General features: G+C 36.2%; 1 protein-coding gene across 1 annotated transcript in view; it reads left to right on the top strand.

Moving 5' to 3' along the window:
- LOC115417723 (ephrin type-B receptor 1-like) overlaps nucleotides 1–23,955 on the top strand; it is a 205,403-nt gene that overhangs the window by 66,433 nt on the left and 115,015 nt on the right. The window contains exons 2-5 of the mRNA XM_030131765.1: nucleotides 13,849–13,913; nucleotides 14,518–14,808; nucleotides 17,646–17,864; nucleotides 17,979–18,159. Coding sequence (XP_029987625.1) covers nucleotides 13,849–13,913; nucleotides 14,518–14,808; nucleotides 17,646–17,864; nucleotides 17,979–18,159 — 756 coding nt within the window. The remainder of the gene's footprint in view (nucleotides 1–13,848; nucleotides 13,914–14,517; nucleotides 14,809–17,645; nucleotides 17,865–17,978; nucleotides 18,160–23,955) is intronic.

Here is a 23,955-nt window from a genome sequence, read left to right as displayed (position 1 = left end):
GAAGTGTAATTTTCTCCATAACACGCACAGCCTCTTGTGTAAATCTACTGTTGTTGCATAGTTATGTCTATTTTTTGCTGATACAATGTGTTTTTGAACTGCTGAGCTGACTCTTTTAAGACAACAGGGTCAGCCCATTAGCCAGTACTTCAGATTGATGTTGAATGTGGAAATTATTGGGTGAGACTACACAGGCTGTGTGAGCATATGTAGCTGAAGGAGGCTGTGTGCAGATAAAACTGACATAATAGAGTCTGATTCTGCACTCACTGGGTTTTCTATGCACCTCACACAAGAATACATTCATGACAGAAACTATATTTTGATAGTTTTAATGGTAACGATTTAAGACGCATGCATTAACCATCAACTAATTGCTTATTAACATATATATTAGTAGCATATTGGCCCTTTGTTTGCCATTATGAAGCAGTATTAATGCCAATTAGTTTTTCCTCAATCGCCTCATTAGTGAGCGACTACATTTTGTACATGAATTATGACCTTAATATGTCCTGCCCAACATGCATAATATGTTTTCAGTGCCAAAATGTATGTGGAGAGGAGCAGGGATGATATTAGTTGATTAATAATTATTATATTACACTTGAGAAATACCCTATGGGTCTAAAATTTCTAATAAATCTTGTAGTTGAAACCAAGACCAGAGATGATCAAGACCCAGACAAGACCTGGTACACAAGAAAGGTATCATAGGAAACAAGTTATTAAAATTTTCATAAGTTATACAAACGCACATTATGGTATGATGTAGGGATGCAAATTATTGATTGCGAGGGCTGTTCAATAAGTTCATGGCCTCACCCAGAACAGAACAACACAAACTGATAATTTATATTTTATTTTTCAACATAATCTCCATTTACAGCAATGCACTTGGTCCATTGATGTTCAAGCATCACTATCCCATCACGAAAGAATGTAACATCCTGTATTATAACAACCAGTATTTCTGGGTGAGGCCATGAACTTATTGAACAGCCCTCATAGTTCATTAATCATTAGTTGGTTGACCTTGTCGATCGATTAACGATTAATTGATAAATGGTGACCAAAAACAAAGAAAGGAAACTTAAACAGAGCTACTTCAAAAATACGCCTGACCCTAAACTCTGTGTAGCTTATATACAAATCATGTAAACTCTTTATTTATGTGGATAAAGCCCCATGTCTGACTATTAAAATATCTGAGAATATTGGAATATGCTCACTACAATAGGACTCAGGAAAAGAAATGAAATGAAGCATTGTTAGATAGATAGGTAAATGTTTTAAAATGTGGTTGTAGTTATTTAGAACATTTTAACTTATTAAATATTATAATGTAAATTGTGTCTCTTATTGCATGTTTAAGGGCCCCCATTTATAAGCTGAGGACTGTCGTACTTTCACTATCATAATGTAGTTTTTAAGAATTGACCCTAACAACATATACACACAATTTATATCACAGACCCACACACAAAAAAAACCCCCATTCTGAGCATTTAAACTACTACAAAACTGAAATTCCTGGCGTAGCTTGGGTTAATGTTAGGCACACAAAAATGGATAACACTTTCCTAATGCTAACCATGTAAAATGAGATTGAATACTGGATGTTTTTAGTCCCAATATTCCACATGTTTAACGGAAAATTATTCCAACTTTGTGGGGAACAGTGTAATTTGTTAGATTTGGCAAAATGGGCTTAAAGGTAAATGTCAATGATTTTTAGTGTTATTATTATATGTTATTTTCATTATGTTCAGTGTCTACATGAACTCACATTATATACTGTATTTGACTGAGGAAAATATTCACAATGTATATATTATAAGAACAAAACCTCCAGGAATATGTCAAGAAAATGGCCCCCATTGACCAACTGATCAGTGAATGCCTCAGGCAACAAAAGGACGAGGAGCCCGAGGGGCTATCATGGAAGGACAAGCCCCTGCATAGCATGTACCACCGGCAAATTGAAGAAGTGGCTGATATTGAGAAAACATACCAGTGGCTGGAGAAAGCTGGACTGAAAGACAGCACAGAGGCACTACTCATGGCTTCACAAGAACAGGCCCTGAACACCAGAGCAATAGAGGCCTACCACACCAGACTAGACCCCAGGTGTAGGCTGTGTAGAGAAGCCCCTGAGACAGTCCAGCACATCACAGCAGGTGTAAGATGTTGGCAGGCAAGGCATACATGGAGCAGCATAACCAGGTAGTGGGCATAGTGTACAGGAATATCTGTACCGAGTATGGACTGGAGCTCCCAGGGTCCAGATGGGAGACACCCCCGAAGGTGACAGGGAACAAACAAGCCAAGATCCTGTGGGACTTCCAGATCCAGACCAACAAGATGGTGATAGCCAATCAGTCTGACATAGTGGTGGTGGATAAACATCAGAAGACAGTGGTAGTGATAAATGTAGCAGTCCCAAGTGATAGCAGCATCAGAAAGAAAGCACGAGAAGCTCGAGAAATACCAAGGGCTGAAAGAGGAGATAGAGAAAATGTGGGGTGTGAAGGCAACAGTGGTACCAGTAGTGATGGGGGCACTAGAGGCAGTGACCCCCAAGCTGAGAGGATGGCTCCAGCAGATACCAGGAGCAACATCAGAGATCTCTGTCCAAAAGAGCGTAATCCCAGGCAATCCTCAGGCTCCCAGACCTCTGGTAAAGGACCCGAGTCTGAAGGAGACACCGCCCAGGTGGGCAAGAAGCTGATTTATTTATTTATGTCAATTTTGCCATTTAGCCAGATTTCTTGATTGTTTTTGGGGAGAAAAAAAAAAAAAAAAAAAAAAAAAAAAAAAAATATATATATATATATATATATATAATTGCCTTAAGCTGATATGTTTCACATTCTCAAATTCACTAGTAGTTTGACACTAATTAAGCAAAGCAAGGTTTTTTTTTCTCCTAAAGTCACCTCCTCTTCACACTTCATCGAACCCACTATAGCACATAACTACTGCAATTAACAGACCACGTCCTCAGGTGGTGTGTCACACACAATCACATCTGAAGGCTTTAATTTAGACTTAAAGAGTTCAAGACCATATTTATTAAGTAATATTAAAGAATGATGGATATTCTTGTGATTCTACTGCTTTATAAAGCCCTGACTGAGGGAAGCATACAAGAATTATAAAGTAATTTATGTAATTTCCTTGTTTGGTATCAGGCTATTGAGGTGAAATAATGGTTAATGATCTAATAGTTACAGAATATTATGCAGAATGATTAATAAGTCCTTTATGATGACTAATAAAAACCCAATATGATACTAATATATATGTGTATGAGCGTCTATTAATGTGTACTTTAATATCATGTGTTAACACAATATTATTCATCATCCTTGTCATTTTCATTCAGCTGACTTTCTGTTCAGCTGTGTAATTGCAGGGTTTCCTTTGTTAGAGTAAACGCTTTCACAGGTCTCATGTGTTAACACTAACATGGAGGTTTTCAAGAACAGAGTACCCGGCCTTATAATTGTATTCATAATTGATTTTTGGAGGATGTCAGGTCAGATTCAAAGAAAAGCTGCCCTGTATGAGTTTATGTTTGTGTGTTAGAGTGCGCTCCCATTGTATCTGCATAGACGACGTATATTTGATTTGTGGAGGTGCATCTGTGTCTCAATATGTTTGCTCTTGACTGAGTTGTCCTTCCGTGATGCCGTGTCATTCCACTTCAACGCCTGATTGGTCAACAACTGTCTCTACAGGCGGTATGACGTCTGTCACTCCGGGAGGGCTTTTAGCATGTGTTTAGTGGTGTGTGTGTTATTTTGGTGCGCTACCTTAACCACATTTATAACGCTCCTAGGCATGCTTTCTTTTTTCTTTCTTTCTCTCAGAGGGATAACACACACACACAGTCTATATGCCACACACTCAGTCATATAAATCTTTCAATATGACTTTGAACAGCGTCTGGTTTTAACACAATAGCCTAATTAGCATATGATGAACTGACCTCACTTTGCTTTTTCACCACCTAAACTTTAAATCACCCACATACACACACACACACACACACACATAGAAACAAAGACTGAAATTACGTCTAATTCACCGTCTGTGATGGCAATACTTTCATTTCTCCCTTGTGGGCCACAACAAGGATTTTAACGGCCTCTTTGACTGCTACAATATAGCCCAGATTTACCTGCTGTTTCCTCTGCCATAAAATAGCTTTGGTTTCGTTCATTGGTGTAGTGTTGGTTGAGGTGGTACCCCTCTGTGGGGGAGGTGGGCACACTGCGATCACAGCCTCCAATATGTCAAAAGTAATTAGGTTGATCGGAGAGTATACCCTATTATGCGCAGAGAGGTGTATGCTATGTGCTGTTAATTAGACTGATAACTAGATACACTCTAATAAGCCCAGCACAGAGCATCACCTACATGACTGGTTTCATTCTGATTAAATGGTTTTTTTCTTTTTTCTTTTTTTTTTAGAAATTCACAAAGCATGCCTGCAGACATGATGTAGTTTCAATATTTTTTATAATCCCATTCAAGTACTTTATAATGTACCCGGCAAGGTTATTATCGTTAACGAAAACTAACAAAAGGACGAAAACTAGAACTGACAAAACATTTTGGTTAACTGAAATAAATAAAAACTATAATTGAAAGAAAAAACGATAACTGAAACTGTGTTGTGTGCTTACAAAACTAAATAAAATGTATAAAAATTATGGATAAAATTCCCTTCATTTTTGTCTTTGTCAATGTCGGATTGATACGAAATCGATTTATTTCGCTCTAGCAATTTTAGCTAGCGACACCGTACGACACTTCACGGTCCGTTACTTCTCGTCACTTATCGTTTAGAGTTGTCTTCTGGTCCCCACTCAACCTGGAAACATAGAGACTAAAGTTGGGAGAAAGTAGCAGAGTCCTGTCTGGGATTTATGTGAATAGGACAGCGAAGAAAATAAAAGAGATGACAAAACTAAAACTAAACTAAAACTGAGCATTTAGAAAAAATGAAAACTAATAAAAACTAGCAAACCTGCTCTAAAAACTAATTAAAACTAACTGGATTAGAGAAAAAAAGTCAAAACTAAATAAAACTAAACTATAATGAAAAATCCAAAACTATTATAACCTTGGTACCCGGTTACATAAAGAATAGAATTGGAACAACTGAACATAAATAATAATTAAATAGCACATTTTGGGTGTTAGTCAAGTTTCCACATCAGTCATTTTTTAAACAAATAAATAATATGAACAATCACTGGCTCCAGCTTGGAAAATATGAAAATTAGTTCCTTTTATTTGTTATATACTCAATTCATTCACAATTAAGAGCCTTTATGATGGCAAATTAATTTATTTAATATTATTATAAGAAGGAAATACAGTGTTTTGCATATGTTTTTGGAGTGTTTGTAATTGAAACAACTTTTTTCATTCATTCAACTTTTGCACTACAAAAAAAAGAATTAAGGATATTTTTAATTTTGGGGCTGTTTTTTTCAGTTGGGATTCTTGCACAGTGCTTTTTACTTTTTTGTGTGTGAACTGAATTGAAACACATTTTTTTAATGACCAGACAGTTTTATTAACAAATGGCAGAAATGACAAAAAAATGACAAAAAAAAGAGAAATATCCTTAACTTCTTTGTTTGTAGTGTATATTGAAGTAATGTGCACAATAAACTACACAATAGTGATTCAAATAATAAAAGGCACTTCAGTAAAATAACAGAGCCTTAAACGTAACTAGTGCATTGACCTGTTGGGATCCACACGTTCTAGATGTGGTAGTTTTTATGTTGTTGTGTATTTGTACATATAGTATCGCATTTGTCCAGCAGTCACCGCCAAAGCGTTCTGGCAATAGCAGCGTGACTGTAAGGCTATTGTATTCCAAAATTACTAATATCTCCCAAAATATTGGTCCTATCAACTTATTGTTTTTGCTAGTCTGTTCCTTGACAAAAAATACATAAGCATACCAAACTACAGCAGTCAGCTCTTCTCGGATTTTGTGTGAATCCCCAGACACACACACACACGTAGAGGCCACTTGGCTTTTATAATATAGATTGCTCATTAAAAAACAAAGCAAGTAAATGAATCAACGCCTAGACGTAAAATGTGGCGGCATTAAGATTTTAAATGAATAAAAAGTGAATTCATCTTGAAGCCGTTTACTTTCTGCAAGGCATCACTCTGAGGTTACAGTTTTTGACATTTCATTTACCAAAGAGTGACTAGTTTGTTTATACGTCGGATAAAACTGATTTGCATTTATTCCTGTTTAATATTTTACAAATATGAAATAAGCGTCTTTGTCAGTTTTCTATTTGATTTGTTTATATCCACATTACTCTCCCAGCATTCAGTCATTACGCTCAAGCTGTGAATACCACGTAATAACACAAATTGATAAATCGCAGGGGTTTGTGGGTATGATGGCACAATCAATTTCCCATAAATGTGTTCGTAAAGTGCTGTATATTCTATGCAAAATTGGCAGCGAGTGTGCCTTTAATGCTGGGTTTTTAAGAAAGATGGTGGCGTGGTAGAGGCTGTACGACGGTGCACTGCAGTTGTTTCGTTCTTAAGCAAAGCCTCGAATCAAATCCCTTCTTGCAAGACTTTGCTGCGAGGAGTATCTTGTAAGACTGCAAGAGTTATTCCGACATCTTTCCTGTCAACATGGATGGTGGATTTCTCTATTTGCCACCATCTTTCTTTTCTTTTTTTTTTTTTTACCCAAATTTCAAAGAGAAATATGCAAAAAAGAGATCTATATTGTGTTTTGGATCTTTTTTTTTTTTTTTTTTTAAATCACTGTTGACAAGACGCCACTAAATGCACTGAAGCTACAAATTGGATAGTGAGAATTGTCAGCATTTGAATAAGCTTTGGTCCAAGGTTTTGATAGTCGGCTACATTTTTTTGCGTGACAAGCTTTCCATTTTCCCAAACGACCTTGACTCCCAAGGGAGAGCTGAAAAACTTGGTTGTGCTGTAATTAGGCGAGCTCACTGACAAAAAAAAAAAGAAGCACCCAAGGTAGAAAGGATAAAAGACGAGGAGGTAGAGGATGAAGGTGGGGTGGGTGTGAGGAGGAGGAGGAGGTAGGAGAGGAGATAATGAGAAGCAGGGTGACAGAATGAAAGAGTGCAAGAGGAGGAGAGCATGTCAAGAATCAAGAAGGGGGGGGTGTTTGCCTGCAGCTGCCTCATGGTGTGATGTCGTTGAATCTTCTCACCATGTTTTATTACAAAGGGCTCCATGTTAGGGTCTTTGTTGTCGGCATGCCAACTAACTTATGTCAGCTCCGTCGTCTCAGCGTGGCCGTTTGCCGCGTTGTGTCACCGTTAATATTCAATATAGCTTCACCCACAACAGGAGAGCGAAGGGAAGCACCTGAGCAAACGGTTCAAAAAGTGCACTAATGAGAGCATGGTTTTATAGTCCTTAACCACGCAGGAGTTCATGAAGTCAGTGGGGACTGAGCATCTTTACAGAGGTCAAAATTGCCTCTATTTAATTTTTTAGAAGTAGTACTGATGCTTTTCAGTCATTAGATTGCCTTTTTTTTTTTTTTTTTAATATATTTTCATCTCTGAGTAAATGGTTACTCCCTAAAACATGAAAAAACCTGGAAAGGGTTATAATGTAGCAACATATCCTGTATAACAAAACTGACAGTACTCTATGATTTGTGTAATTCTTTTTGTTTATTTATTTATTTATTTATTTATTTAGCTGTTTTTTCTTTTTTTTTATAATTGATTTTCATATTTGTATTGATGTATTTTCTCGTAAATATATCCTGTTGTATCACTGTGGGATGTTTGATGGGTGAAGGGAAAGAAAAGACAATAAAAAGTGAGTTACAAAAAAACCAAAACAAAAAAAAAACATGAAAAAACAGAAAATGAACTCTTGAAGACCTAACCAGCCACCATGGACCAAAACCATGTTCTGATCTAAAATGTTTAATAACTTTTGAACCACTAATCCTATAAATAGGTTCATTAAATAATAATTAAAGAACAAATAATTCAGATTAACTGAATTATTTGTTACTGAGCATCTTTACAAAGGTCAAAATTGCCTCTATTTAATTTTTTGGAAGTAGTACTGATGCTTTCCATTCATTGGTTTGCCTTTTTTGTAATATATTTTCATCTCTGATTAAATGCTTACTCCCTAAAACATGAAAAAACCTGGAAAGAGTTATAATGTAACAACATATCCTGTTAGACAAAACTGACAGTACTCTATGGTTTGTGCAATTCTTTTTAGTTGTTTTTTGTTTTTTCTTTTTTGTTTTTTTTGTTGAATGTTTTTTTTTTTTTTTTTGTATTTTGTTTTTTTACATTTGATTTTCATATTTGTATTGATATATTTTCCTGTAAATATATCCTGTTGTATCACTGTGGGATGTTTGATGGATGAAGGGAAAGAAAAAACAAAAAGTGAATAAAAAAAAAAAAACATGAAAAAAACTGAAAATGAACTCTTGAAGACCTAACCAGCCACCATGGACCAAAAACCATGTTCTGATCTAAAATGTTTCATAACTTTTGAACTACTAATCCTATAAATAGATTTATTAAATCATAATTAAATAAATAATTCAGATTAACTGTAGATTCTCAGGTTTTTATTCATATCAGATATGACAGATTTGGACGTTCAGAGGCTCCATAGTGAACGTGGAAACACTGTCATCTTCTACAACATTGATTCACCATTAAAAACCCATAGAGTCTGATAAATAACAGAGGTTATCGACGCTTGTTTTATGTTCAGTTAATGATATATTTTGATGAAAAAGTCTGTTTTCTTCTGTTTTGTCTGTTTTAATATACGAAACTTCTGATTCACTGTGATCTTTTATGAACATTTACATGATGATTAAATTAAATATCAATATCATTTTCCTTTTCCTTACCTCCTGAAACTTCACACTTCACCTGAAACAAACTTTGTTTTGAGGGGTCAGGATGTTTATTTAAGGGGGCAATGCCTCCTCTTGCCCTCTCCAGAACTGGCTCCGATTCCGATATGTCGGGACTGTAGCTTGTAAATGTGGCATTCCTGTTTTTAACTTCATTTCCCATCATGCACCATGTTACTGCGCTTCCATGATTGTAAGAAAATTGTATTCCAAAATGACTAAAATACTGGTCCTGCTATGACCAGTATTATCCATTAGTCCAACAGAAATAATGGTTGTAGCAGTTTGTAATGGTTTTTCCATTGGGATGTGGACAAAGATATATTATGAAATGAAGGTTGTGTGGACAGAAAATATGTTAAAAAAATATCCACGTTAGTGTAGACTGGGCATTAATCTCAGCCACTGTATTGGAAAAAAAAAACAAAACAAAACATGAAATTGTCACTTTTGAGAATCCACAATTTCTATATTTATGTTTGAAAGTTTGTCTTTAGATTGAACCTAGATCACAGGTGTCAAATATGCGGCCCGGGGGCCAAATCCGGCCCCCCAAAGGGTCCAGTCTGGCCCTTGGGATGAATCTGTGTGATGCAAAAATAGATTTTAAGAAATTAACAATCATTTTAGTTCAGGTTCCACATGCAGACCAATTCAATCTCCAGTGGGTCAGACCAGTAAAATTCTATCATAATAATCTATAAATACTCACAACTCCACATTTTTCTCTTTGTAAATGTAAATATTTTCATGTATTTACACTAAAACAAAGTATAATTTCACAAAAAAATGTTAATAATCTGAACAAATGTGAAGAACCTGAAATGTCTTGAGAAAAATAAGTACAAATTTAACAACATTCTGCCTGATATTAAATATTATGTGTGTTTGTAGATCCACTGTGATCTGTACGTTATAATGAACATGTGGAAATGATAAACTAGATCAACAGAATATTGTTAAAATTACACTTATTCTTTCAGTTTGTTCAAGTAATTCACATTGTTTGAAAGGACAGTTTGTAGATGTAAACATTTTCATTGTTTATTTTTACTTTTTTCACTGTAAAATATGGAGAAAAGTTTGGAGTTGACATTATTTCTATATTATGTTATTATTTTACTGGTTCGGCCCACTGTAGGTCAAATTTAGCTGAATGTGGCCCCTGAACTAAAATGAGTTTGACACCCCTGACCTAGATGCTCTAATTGTTGTGTTCTGTCATATGTTTTGTTTTGTTTTATTTTTTGTTCTTTATTTGGTCTATCATAAAATATGGAGATAAAAATGAAGTACAATAAATAAATAAATAAAAGCTATTAAAAGGATTGAGCAATCATCAAAAAGATTTTTCTTTTAATTTTTGTCCCATTTTTTCTTGTATGTTGTGAAAAAAAAAGTCATAATTGAATGTGATTTTTCCCCAAGTTACTGTTATAGACTTCTTTTAATATATGTGGGCACATTCATTTCAATGTTTTGTGTCCCATTTGTCATTTTACAGGCAGACAGGCATTGTGCACACTAGACAGAAAGATGCTGAAAATAATTCCCTGGGCTTCCTATTAACACGCTAGGATCTATAATATGAAGTGACATGTTTTACAATGAATGTTACCATCTGGGCTTCTGCTGTCAGCCTGCTTTGTTTGGAGTTGTTATATATTTCTTAGCTTTCATACACCTTTGTTGTCATCTGAGGGAGCACAATTTGCTTTGTAATGTATTATATCAATGTCTTACTAGTGATGTGGAGTGACTGACAGCGAGTGATTGTGTCAGGTTTGCGTGTGATGTTACAGTATCACATAGAGCCTATATAATGTAGAGACGTGGAGTCGTTAGTGGCACTGTGATGAATACTACCTACACATAGTATTAATCATATGCTGCTATATTTATTGCATAGACTGGTATGTACGTGGCGATTACTGTTGTCACTCTTTAGGTTTAAGTTATGTGCGACTGGCTTCTTTTTCCTGTAAATAGTGTTGTGGACAGAAATAGTCAGTACAAATACCATATAAGTACTAATACTACAATACTGCAAATACCATATAAGTACTAATACTAATCATTGTAAACAAGTGGTGCCAGGCACAACAAACCACGCCCCTCACACGTATTGTAGCTTATTTTGGCATCAATCCAGTTTATGTCAGTATATCAACTGCCTCTATACATGTGCCAAGTTTAAAGTAAATTGAAATAAAACTAATGTTTTTACAGACGTGAAATTTCACCCATTATAAGTAAATGGATGAAGACAAAAGATTTTAAAAATTCATAAAAAATTTGAATTTTGACCTACTTTTTAAAAAATGTAATCACATCTATTCTGGGTCACTGCTAATCTATAAACCCAATATGGTATGAATTCAACCAATAGTTTTGCTGCTACAGACATTTGAAATTTTGCCCATTATAAGTAAATAGGGGAAAAAAAAGATTTAAAAAATGCCTAAAAAATGTAAACTTTGACCTATTTTTCCCAAAAGTTAATGACATCTATTTTGGGTCACTGGCAATTGATAAACCAAATTTGGTATGAATTCAACCAATAGTTTTACTGCTACAGACATTTGAAAATTTGCCCATTATAAGTAAAGGGGGAAAAAAAAAAGATTTTTAAAATTCATTAAAAAAATGTAACTTTGACCTACTGTTCCCAAAATGTAATGAGATCTGTTCTGGGTCACTGACATTTTAGAAACCAAATTTGGTATGAATTCAACCAATAGTTTTGCTGCTAGAGTGTTAACAAACAAACAAACAAACCGAACCAAAAATACCCCCTGCTTCCCCTTTTTTTTTTTTTTTTTTTTTTTTTTTTTTTGGGGGGGGGGATACCAACTTCAAGTAAAATGCATGAAAAACATTAAAGTAGACGTTTGGAAAAAGGAAAAAAAACAAGTAGTCATTGTGCAGTAACAAATGTAGCTCATATTATTGTTCTTTACATCGATGTTTGAAATGAAGGATGCAGCTTTGTGGTTGGAGCTGATAATTACTTACATTGTTGATTAATTTATCAAATGTTTATTTGTTGATTGGTTTATAAATGCCAGAAAAAATTGGAAAATGACAATCATGATGATTCCCTGAAGTGTTTTGTTTAGTCCAAATCCCAAAGGTATTAAGTTACTATCGCAAAACAATCAAGTAACCACAGAATTTATGTGTAGAAGCATCAAAAAATTAATGATAGATTGATCAAAAATGCAAGTACATTTTGTCTCCACAGATTAACATTGTTTGGCATTTTCTCCTCCTGTTGGAAATAAAAAACAACTCCCAAAGTTGAATGAGACTGAAGAGTGTAATTTATTTATTTGTTGTCTGCATCTTACCCATCCTTGTACAAGCAGCACCTAGTATTAGCATTAGCACATTAGGGATCACGGACCAACTCCAGATCTTTATCATTATTTTGGTCAAGGGAACTAACAAGAGAATTAACCCACTTATACCTGTTTTTGATGCCTTTTGTTGTCTTTTATATCATTAAACCAAAATGAACCACTATGTGAAGCACTAAGTGAAAAGAAGGGAACAAAAAACCAAACAAACAAAAAAAAAAATCCACAAAATAAGCAGAAAAAAAAGCGACTAGAACACAGTGTTTCACATCTTATCACATCAATAAGGTGAAATCAATTCAGTTCACTTAGTTTATTTCAGTCTCCATCGATTTTTTTTTTTTTTTTTTCCAGAATTAATATACAGTCATCAACAAGAAGATCCTAAATTACCTGGCAAAACACAACAATACTGACTGAAAAGACACAAACTGGAGCTACAGCTTATTACACATTTTGGACATATTAAAGCAGGCAGCACTTCAGGTTAAAACAACCTTAAAGAAAAACATCTTTCCCCCTGCAATTTCATAAATAGTTAGCTAAGTATCTATAGAAAATAAATGTTAAAAAGGCGTTTTATACCAAAAACATATGTTGTGGTCATATGTCACTTGTATATCACACACATTTATATCACACAATTCTTTTTCAATGTCATTCCACAAGTTTACCCATTTAACTACTCTCTGAATTAGTCTGATCCCTGTCCCTCTCAGTTCTTGACGGCTCTCTTTAACCTCAAACTACCTCAAAATATCATTTGGAAGTAAATTGTTTTGTGCTTTCTACATTATCTGTGCAGTTTCTCTGCAAATCAACCATGTCATGAATTTTTAATGCATGGAAATGAATAAATATTGTATTGGTTTAAAACTCTTATTGCTCTTTTATGTAGCAGAAAAACTGGATTTGTTATGTTTTTCTCCGCATAATAGATGATGGTTGAATTGTCAGATGAAAACCTATAGATTTGTGAGCTAAGAGTCTGATGGTGAAGATGCTAAAACTCATGGAATCAGAAAATTTTGACGTAGTTTTCAATCAAACTCTTAATGTAATCATTAACGATCATTGCAGCTCTAGTGCTCTGCTGTAGAACCATGCATCTTTTACTCATTAGCTAAAAAAACAGGCCTTTTTGTAGCTTTGTGATGGTTAATTTTCCAGCTAATCCAAGGTTTTCTTTATTTTAAGGGGGCTAATTTTCTAAATACATGAAAGAACACTTAATCCTTCAATTTACCACAAAAGTTAAATGTTAACCTTTCTAATATTAAGTATTTTTTTTTTGCTATCTTACTACCACTCCCTAACCAATTAAGTAGAATTGTGAACTAATATTAGCATTTTACCGAAGACGAATGATCGGCAGGGAAATATCTCAGAAAAGGTGTAAAGAGGGATTTTATCGATAAGAATAGAATATTAAAGCTAGCTGAAGTTACTGCTAATTAAACACATACCTGTCTCTTTCCTGCTGTTTCTTTTTTTTTCACCTCTCTCTCGTCTGTCTCTCCTTTTGTCTGACAGAGACAGTGATGGATACAAGGACAGCGACAGCAGAGCTCGGCTGGATATCGTTCCCTGCCAATGGAGTAAGAACAATGTGCAAAAGTGTGCTGTACATTTGTGTATATGTGTGCATATGTGTGTATATGTGTGTGTGTGTGAGTCACCTGGGGAAAAGCGGTTTTAGTACACTATAGCGCTCCATTAACAAGTCTGTCAAAAACTTAATTACAGTGGCAAGGTGACACCAATTAACCGCTATCGACACCGAATTACACAGATTCCAAAAAGATCAGAGAGGTGTAGCGCAACAGGAAAATAGAAAATGGAAAACAACACGGTCCTCCGCCCATATTGGTAGAATCCTCAGCTTCTTTTTTAGATGCTCAGCTTGCCTCCTGTTATGGCGGACTGCTGTGTGTGTGTTTGAGGTGAGTGGCTCTAATTGTGATGAATGGTTGTCCCCGTGCAGCACAGAACAAGGTAGAGCAGAGAAAAAGAGTGAATGAGGGAAGATAGAAAGAGAAAGAGAGAGGAAGAAAGAAGGAGACAAAACTAGAGGGAGGGAAAGAGTTTAATTTGTGTCAGGTCTTGGTAAACCCATTAATCATTTTAGCCTCTCTTCTCCCCTCTCCTGTTCCTTCCTCCTCTCTCATCCGTCGGCCCTACCCCTCCCCTCATGTTTCCCAGTGGGAGGAGGTGAGCGGCTATGATGAGAACCTCAACACCATTAGGACGTACCAGGTGTGTAACGTGTTTGAACCCAGCCAGAACAACTGGCTCCTCACCACGTATATTGATCGGCGGGCGGCGCAGCGCATCTACGTGGAAATCCGCTTTACGGTGCGTGACTGCGCCTCCATCCCCAGCGTCCTGGGATCCTGCAAAGAGACGTTCAACCTCTACTACCTGGAGACCGACAGGACGGTGTCTGAGGGCATCAAAGGGGTGGAGTACTGGGCCAACGCCCCCTTTCTTAAGGTACCACGCAAACATTCAGAAGCTGCTGGAAAGGGTACAACATATGCAAAGCTTTGGGGTCTTGTAGTATTACTGCATTGTTAAATACATTGTGAAGCACCATTAATTATACTGACCTCTTATCAGCCAACGGGTCTCCAGCGACCCATTTTAGGGCTGGAGTCGGTGGCTCAGTAGTTGCATGCAGTTACATGCTGAACACAGTAGCACAGTGTTTTTCAACCTTGGGGTCGGGACCTCATGTGGAGTCACCTGGAATTCAAATGGGGTCGCCTGAAATTTGTAGTTATTGGTAAAAAAAAAAACAAAAAAACTTACTAATAAAAAATATATGTTGAGTTGACAGACAATCCCAATCCATAAAAGACAAATTCTGAAGCTGAAACTGAAGCGCTGTGGCACTGTTTATCTTTCAAATGTTCATTGTGGTCGGTTTAAGATGCTGCAGCTCTTTCATAATTCATAGTTTGAGTTATTGTTTGTTCAGTATTAATTTGCAGCCTTGTAAAAACAAGCTGGACTGACTGAACATGACCAAAGAAAATAAAATTCTCACTTTGTGCAGTAATCTACACCTGGCTTTTCTGCATCTGTCCATAATAATACACATTGTATAGACTAAATGTTATTTAAAATTAACATTTATTTGCAACATAGTACAGCAAACTATTATATGATCAAAAACAAATTTTGGCAAAAAAAAATTCTGTTTTAAATGTCTGGGGTCGCCAGAAATTTGTGATGTTAAAATGGGGTCATGAGTCAGAAAAGGTTGGGAACCACTGCTGTAGCAACAGTGAAGTCTAATGTAGGCGTACGGTATATTGGTCTGTTATCGAGAGACCCTTGTGGTTGTTGCCCATAGGACCTAATTTCGCAGAAACATTGCACTATAGTAGATGGCGAGGGACAAGAGTTTTTTTGATCCCCTTTGAATCAACACATATGAATCAACACATATGATGTTTCTCAACTGAAAAGATAATTTTGTTGAAATATCAGATTGTGAAACTACATAGAATAAAAGTGGATGACACGCCTGAAAGTTGCATAGCTAACGTCACTGTAACTGTCTCTCTTAACTATCTGAGTCACCAAAGACATCTCTACACCTTCAATATGACCACACTTGTTGTGAATTTCACCTCCTTTAACCCATAAAGACCCAAACATCAACCGCTGACCAAAACTATCTACTGATCTAAACTGTTGATCCACTAATCCTATCAATACATGTAAATAATTGGTGTAAAATGCAGTTTGTCATCTTTTCATAGTCATCAGATATGACTCATTTGGACGTTCAGAGGCTCCGTAGTTACCGTGGAAACAACGTCATCTTCTACAACACTGATTCACCAGTAAAACCCATGGAGTTGGATCATTGACAGTGGATGGAGACACTGGGTTTATGTTCAGTTAATGATAGATTTTACTAAAAAAGTCACTTTTTCATCCATTTTTTTCTGTTTTGATAAAGCCTTTGACTTTACTCTGAGCTTTTATGATCATCTGCATGATCAGCCAATTAAACATAGGAAAATAGATGATTTTCACTGGAAAAAATGCAAGATTCAGAGGATAATATTGTAACAAATGATAATAAATCACTTAGGAAAGGTCAAATAGAGAGAAAATTCATTTGGGAGCTGCCACAAAAGTCACACTGGATCCATATGGGTTAATACTTTTTCACCTCGCTCTCAAAGATAAACATAAAATGTGCCAAGGCAGTGGCCGTTTTATTGTTGATGTGTATCACATGCAATGAGAGATGCAGTCCATGCAGCCGTTTAACACAAAATTGCATGTTTTTTTTACTATCCTTACAAGAAACTGCACTTCTTGGCTTGTCAAACTGCTTATTTGTAAATTATGGCACATGTTAAAAGGGATGGAGGTAGGTCTCATCTGGCATAATGGAACTTCAACTCTATAACCCTAACCTTAAACCTAATTTAGGGCTCTATGAAAAGAATGGATGTTGAACGCTTAAACTATAATAAATATTTGTATATGAATAAATTCTACAGCTTTAAATTGACTAAGCCTATGTTATGCATTTTTATACTTGTTAACGTACATTAAATTATTATTTAGTGTTATGGTTCTTTGTATATTAATTTTCACCTTTAGTAACATAAATGTGTAATGTTACTTGTGGTTGTTTCATGAAAATGAAGATTACATGACATAATGTGAAGATGCATACATAAACATGACTATAGCTTGAGTTACAGCAGATAGATGTTTATTGGTGGTTTGGTTTCATTTCAACAGCTCAGACAAACCCACTCTACTTCACAGCTTTTGTTGTTGTTTTGACTGATAGACCCTTCGAGGCAGAAACTACATACTCTACATTTAATATCAGTGTTGCTTTACACACAAAAATACTGCAGGGACAGGCTATGGCCATTTAATCATCTTTAATTAATTTTAAAAAATTTAAATAGCAGTGTTGGAGAAGACACAACATAATACCCTGCTGTATTTCAAAATGCATATATATTCCTGTTTTCTGTATCTTTCACAATTCTTCAAATAAACTTGGTGTTTAGACTTTGTAATTTACTTCTCCTGTTAAAGATTACTTATACAGTTACACATTTATTTGTCTGTTTTTGTTTTTTTTTAGTAAAAGAAATATTTTCTATTTACTTTTTACAAGCAAATTATAGCTCAGTTATGGATAAAATGGAAAAGCATTTGGTTAAATCTAGTTTTATCACTTTTTTGTTGACACATTTGTATAAATCTTAGAGGAACAGTGGCAGAAAAAAAAAACAACCCACTTGATTCATTTCGTTCCTGCTCTGTCTTTCATTTTGTGACAGGTGGACACAATTGCAGCAGATGAGAGTTTCTCCCAGGTGGATTTTGGGGGAAGGCTAATGAAGGTGAATACAGAGGTTCGGAGTTTCGGGCCACTCTCCAAAGGCAGAGGTTTCCATTTGGCCTTTCAGGATCTCGGGGCCTGCATGTCCCTCTTGGCTGTCAGAGTATTCTACAAGAAATGCCCCAGTGTGGTGCAGAACTTTGCTTTCTTCCCTGAGGTATGGATGAAAAATAAAAGAAAACGATGTTGTTTCCATCTGATGTTGGTATGACTATCCTTAAACGAGAAAACACGTAAATGGCCATTTTTTTCTGTTTTTTATTCTGCACAGACACTGACTGGAGCTGAGTCCACCTCATTAGTCATTGCCAGAGGAAGTTGTATCCCCAATGCTGAGGAAGTGGACGTGCCCATAAAGCTCTACTGTAATGGAGACGGGGAGTGGATGGTCCCCATCGGCAGCTGCAGCTGCAAGGCGGGTTATGAGCCAGACAATGGCAACCTGTGTCGAGGTAAATCTGCATTAATGAGGCCTACTAGTCCAAAATGTGCTTTTACACAAAGAAAAAAAAAGAAAATGGGTGCAAATACTGCAGTGCACCACCGCATAATGCCTGTACTGAAGTCATTTTCTTATTTTAACCCATTCTTGTGACCCTATTATTAGTAAACATCATATTATTCAGCTCACAAAAGTCCCACTGTCTTTTATCAGAAATCTGACAGCGAGTATGTCAGGAAGTCAATATCCAGCATTTTTTTCTAATAATTAAATGTAGCAACCGTGGTATCAGCAGGCAGTGGCAAAACCTCTGGGTGAATCAAACACAAATGTAAGAAGGGTCTGTGTATGTGTGGATTTTCCCTTCAGAAATGGGTATTAAGCAACAAAAACCGAGTGATTATTTATAAAAAATTTAATTTAATTCCATGGTGTGACAATGGTAAATGTGGGTTTTATCTTTCCCCAAAAACACGTTTATTTATTGTTTCAGAAAATGATACACCATGTCTGTCCATGTATCACGGCTGATTATTATAAACCACTGTGTCTTTCCTTATTTTTTCCGCACATCAATGTTATCGTTTGTGCTCTCGCCTCATCATTGGCTTTTTCTGGGTCTTTTTTTGTTTCTGTGTGATTTAGTTTTTTCTTTTATGAAAGACACTATGAAAATCTAACTATTTTCAAAAATTCACTTAGTCCTTTTGGAAATCTTGTATTTAATTTAAGATTTTAAGATTTTTGTGTATTAAAATTTAAAATCAGCTAGGGTTTTGCTTTTTAATACCAGTTTCTTAAAAAAAAAAATTAAAAATCCATTGACAAAAACATGCATGGAGCTTAGAGTAGAGTATTAACAATCCAAAGCATGCTGCAATCCAATGAAACGTTATAGCCTTAATGTTTTATTTTGAATATTTGTTGGGTTCTTCAATACTAAAGTGTTCTTTACATGGTATTTTCAACATGCTTCATTTAAGTCCACAGTGAGCTACTAGTGCTGAGTCAATTTAATGTAAATTGCACATGTATGTTGTGTCCTAGAGAGCAAAGTATGCCATTTCTAGCAGACATAGCTGAATAATCACATGCATGGGTAAATTTTTGGATGTATTTTTGCCCAAGGGTGCAGCCACGATACTCCATATGTTAATATTAGTAGAAGCAAACCTGAAGGAGAGTGAATGTGGTGCAGAAATAGCTCCTCTTGCCTCATGTTCCATATATCTCTCCCTCTTTTCCTTTCCTTTTATATTTGCCCTCCTTCCCCATTTCCTCTCTGAAGTAGTACCCATCATTTCTTATTCTCCCTGGAGAGTCTCATCTATTTTGTGTGCATGTGTATGTGTGAGCATGTGGGGGTGATATATGTACATATGGTGAAATGATAAGTGAGGCCGCCTCATCCCATGTTAATTAGTTTAGTGTGTTCCAGCCAGATTAGTCTGGGGCAAATTAGTAGGACTGGCAGAGAGTGTGTGAAAGAAGGAAGGAAGGAAGGATGGATGGAGGGAAGGAAGGAAAGAAGGAGGGATGGGAGGCACAAGAGAAAGAAAAAGGGATGAAACAAAACAGGACTGAAGAAGGGAAGGAACAATAGAGGATAGAAGAAAGAAAGGGAGGAAGGAAGAAAGTAGAGAAGGAACAAAGTGGGATGGAAGAAGGAAGGGAGGCATGAGAGAAAGACAGGAAGAATAAAGGTCGGAAGAAGGGATGAAACTACAGGCTTGAAAATGGGAAGGAACAATAGAGGATAGGAAAAAGAAAGGGAAGAAGAAAGAAACTAGGGAAGAAACAAGGAGGGATGGAGGAAGGAAGGGAAGAAAGGGAGGCACGAGGGAGAAAGAAATTAAGAAAGGAAGAATAAAGATTGGAAGAAGGGATGAAACAAAACAGGATGGAAGAAGAGAAGGAACAATAGAGGATAGGAGAAAGAAAGGGACGAAGAAAGAAAGTAGAGAAGGAACAAAATGGGATGGAAGAAGGAAAGGAAGGGAGGCATGAGAGAAAGAAAGAAAGGAAGAATAAAGGTAGGAAGAAGGGATGAAACTACAGGCTTGAAGAAGGGAAGGAACAATAGAGGACAGGAGAAAGAAAGGGATGAAGAAAGAAACTAGGGAAGAAACAGAGGGATGGAAGAAGGAAAGGAAGAAAGGGAGGCACGAGAGAAAGAAAGAAATTAAGAAAGTAAGAATAAAGATTGGAAGAAGGGATGAAACAAAACAGGATGGAAGAAGGGAAGGAATAATAGAGGACAGAAGAAAGAGACAAAGAAAGAAATTAGGGAAGGAAGGAAAAGAAGGAATCAAGGGAGGCACGAGAGAAAGAAAGAAATTAAGAAAGGAAGAGTAAAGACTGGAAGAAGGGATGAAACTACAGGCTTGAAGAAGGGAAGGAACAATAGAGGATAGGAGAAAGAAAAGGATGAAGAAAGAAACTAGGGAAGGAAATGAGGGATGGAAGAAAGGGAAGGAAGGAAGTAGGGAAGGGACAGAAGAAGGAAAGAAGATGGGAATGAAGGTATGACAAAGAAAGAAAATGAAATGAAACATAAAATGAAGATGGGGAGAAAGAGAAATAAAGGGAGGAAGGAAGGAAAGAAAAATGACTGAACAAGCAGAAATCAAGAAAGAAAGAAATGACAAATGGAATGGGTGGAGGAAGGAGGGTATGAATGATAGAACAAATGAAAGAGGGACAAAAGAAGAGATAAAAAAAAGGAAGGAGTGAACAAATGAAGACAGTAAGGAATGACCAAGGGAACAGATGAAGGAAGGAAGAAAGGCAAAAGGAAGGTAAGAAGAAAAGCTCTGTGGAAAAACTGTCTTGGAGAGAAAGTTTCGAAAGAGGACAAACCAAGGACAGAGGTAAAAAAAAAAAAAAAGAAATAACTGTAGGAGATAAAAGCGAGGGAGCTCAGAGACGACTGATAAATATGATAAAATCTGTCTCTGGTGAAATCCACTAAATCCACTGACTGGAATCGTAGGCTGATGTTTTATTAATGTTTTTAATGTGAGTAAAGTCAGGTGAGACTCGTCTGATTTCCTCTAACAGTATTAACGGAACAGTAACATCACAATTAAGGCAGAATATTGAATGAATAAAAGCCTTCTTTGTTCTCTAAGTACTAGGGAGGTCACAATAACAAAAATTCAGGAATCGATACTATTACCACTAAAAGTACACGATTCTCAATACCAAATTGTGTATATACCAATACTCAATACCACAGTGAAAAAAAAAAAAAAAGAATCAGAAGAACCCATAAACTTAAACAAGAAATACAGGGTGACACAAAAAAATGGGAACTTTTTAACAATCCAATAAAACCAAGAGTGATGGAAGAAAAATATTTTATTCATAGTAATTGAAACCTTAAAACATGCCATTTAAGAAACAATGATGGAATTTTCATTTTTTTAAAATTACACGGTGACCCAAAAAAACGTGAATTTTTGAAGTGCGTATTGGCAGACACGAGCAAGTGGCAGCACTGCGAGACAGTGACCTTGAACAAGTAAACACACCCCCATTTTTGTAACCATTGGCGGCTGTTGCGAGAATTGTTCGGTAACCGTGTGATCTCAAGATTCAGTAACGTTCCCTGGCCCTCTAGATCACCAGATTTGTCCGTTTGTGATTTTTTTCTTGTGGGGCTATCTCAAGAGTAAAGTGTACACGACTCGACCAAGAACTCTGGATGAGTTAAAACAGAGAATTCAGGATGAAATTCACAGTATCCCAGCTGAGGTGTTGCAGCGGTCAATGAGGAATCTCAACAGCAGATTTCAAGAATGCATTCGTACAGGAGGACGCCATCTACAGGAAGTAATTTTTAAAAAATGAAAATTCCATCATTGTTTCTTAAATGGCATGGTTTAAGGTTTCAATTACTATGAATAAAATATTTTTCTTCCATCACTCTAGGTTTTATTGGATTGTTAAAAAGTTCCCGTTTTTTTGTGTCACCCTGTACTTTAACCCTTTCATGCACAGTGGTCCCTCCAGTGGACAGCTCTTCTACAGGTGTTCTCTTGTATATTCATGGGTTTTGTTGTTCTTTCCATTGTTTTTTCTTTTTTTTTTTTGCTTTGTTTTGTTTTGGTTTTTTTTACACATATCTTTACTAAAGTTTTAAGACATTCCATATCTTTTCTGACATAAATCGGTAACATTATGTAGATCCCTCCTGAGCATAAACCCCCAGAATCACAAACCCTCCCCACAGTTTTCACACAATTTATCAGTAAATACATGTTTCTGTGCGTCAAAAATTAAACGTGTGGTGTCCAGATGAGTGGACATTTTTGCCACTTTATGAAAAATAGGTTCATAAGATTTTTTTTTCATTATTATTATTATTATTTTTTATATATATTTTTTTTTACATTTTTTTTTTAAAATTATTTTTATTTTATTTATTTATCTATTTTTATTTATTTTTCAGAAGAAAATTTTCAGTCGCATTGTTTTTTTCATGCCTAAAGAGGAATAAAAACACTCAGGAAAAAATTTTGATTAAGGTTCTCATAACAATATAGGATAGGCTTTGATAAGCAGTCTGCTTCTGCCTATACCTTTTCAGTCATTATTCAACACATTATTCAACACATGATTCTTGATTTTGTGATTGTGTTTTTTTTTGTTTTGTTTTTTTTTCTTTCTTTTGTGTGAAATGTCAATACTGTGTACAATATTTGGTGTTGTCATGACTGAATAAACTACTACTACTACTACTACTATAATTCGTGCATGAAAGGGTTAAGTATTTGCATATAAATGAATATTGCTGTTGCCTCGAACTCTCATCTGTTGCACTTTCAGTCACAGTTTACTGCTTTGAATGCACAGACGTGATTGGCTGAGTGGTATCATGTGGGCTGGTTCTAAATACATGTAATTGGTCTGTTTGTTTCCTCATCTACTGTACTTTAAGCTGCACTGGTTACAATAGAAGCGCTCCACCACTGGCTGTAGGTCCATATGGGACGGCTTCTGGGTCCAGATCCGGGCCATGATCCGCCTGTTCGTGACCACTGATATAGTTTCTTATTGTCAACATGTCGTATCAGCGGTCCAGGCTGTAAAAACTGCGTCGGACCATCGGACCAGTGCCAGTGTGGAGCCCTGATGATATCGCATGTCAGATGTTTGATGCTGAATAACGGAACTTACCTGGGTGTCTGTCTGGAAGGCGCTCTGCTAAGTTCGTGGTATTCCCCTTCTTCCTTTGAATTCCGCGGTGGCAGCGTTTACACAGAGTGGGTCGTCCAGTAACTGAAGGGTTGGCGGTTCGAATCCCACTCTGTCCTAGTCAGTCCTTTGTGTCCTTGGGTAAGACACTTCGCCCTCCTCGCCTCCAGTGTCACTCACACTGGTGTATGAATGCATATGGATGTTTGATGGTGGTCGGAGGGGCCGTTTGGCGTGAACTGGCAGCAACGCTTCTGTCAGCCTGCCCCAGGACAGCTGTGATCCAATAGTTTAGCACCACCAGAGTGAGAATGTGAGAGCAAATGAATAATGGATCAATAATGTGAAGCGCTTTGGGTGCCTTGAAAAGCACTATAAAAATCGAATCCATTATTATTATTATTATTATTATTAGGGATGCACCGATACCACTTTTTTCCAGACCGAGTACGAGTACTTACTTACTTACATCTATAAACTCTCCTTTCAAAAGATGTGAATAACATGAACAAACTGAAAAAAATAAGTGTAATTTTAATGATATTCTGCCTCAGTTTATTATTTACACATGTACATTAGAACTTAAAGATCACATGGAATCTACAAA

Source organism: Sphaeramia orbicularis, chromosome 4, assembly GCF_902148855.1.
Source record: "Sphaeramia orbicularis chromosome 4, fSphaOr1.1, whole genome shotgun sequence".
Lineage (NCBI taxonomy): Eukaryota > Metazoa > Chordata > Actinopteri > Kurtiformes > Apogonidae > Sphaeramia > Sphaeramia orbicularis.
The sequence above is the reverse complement of the archived record's forward strand: the minus strand, read 5'-3'. Positions and strand labels throughout refer to the sequence as shown.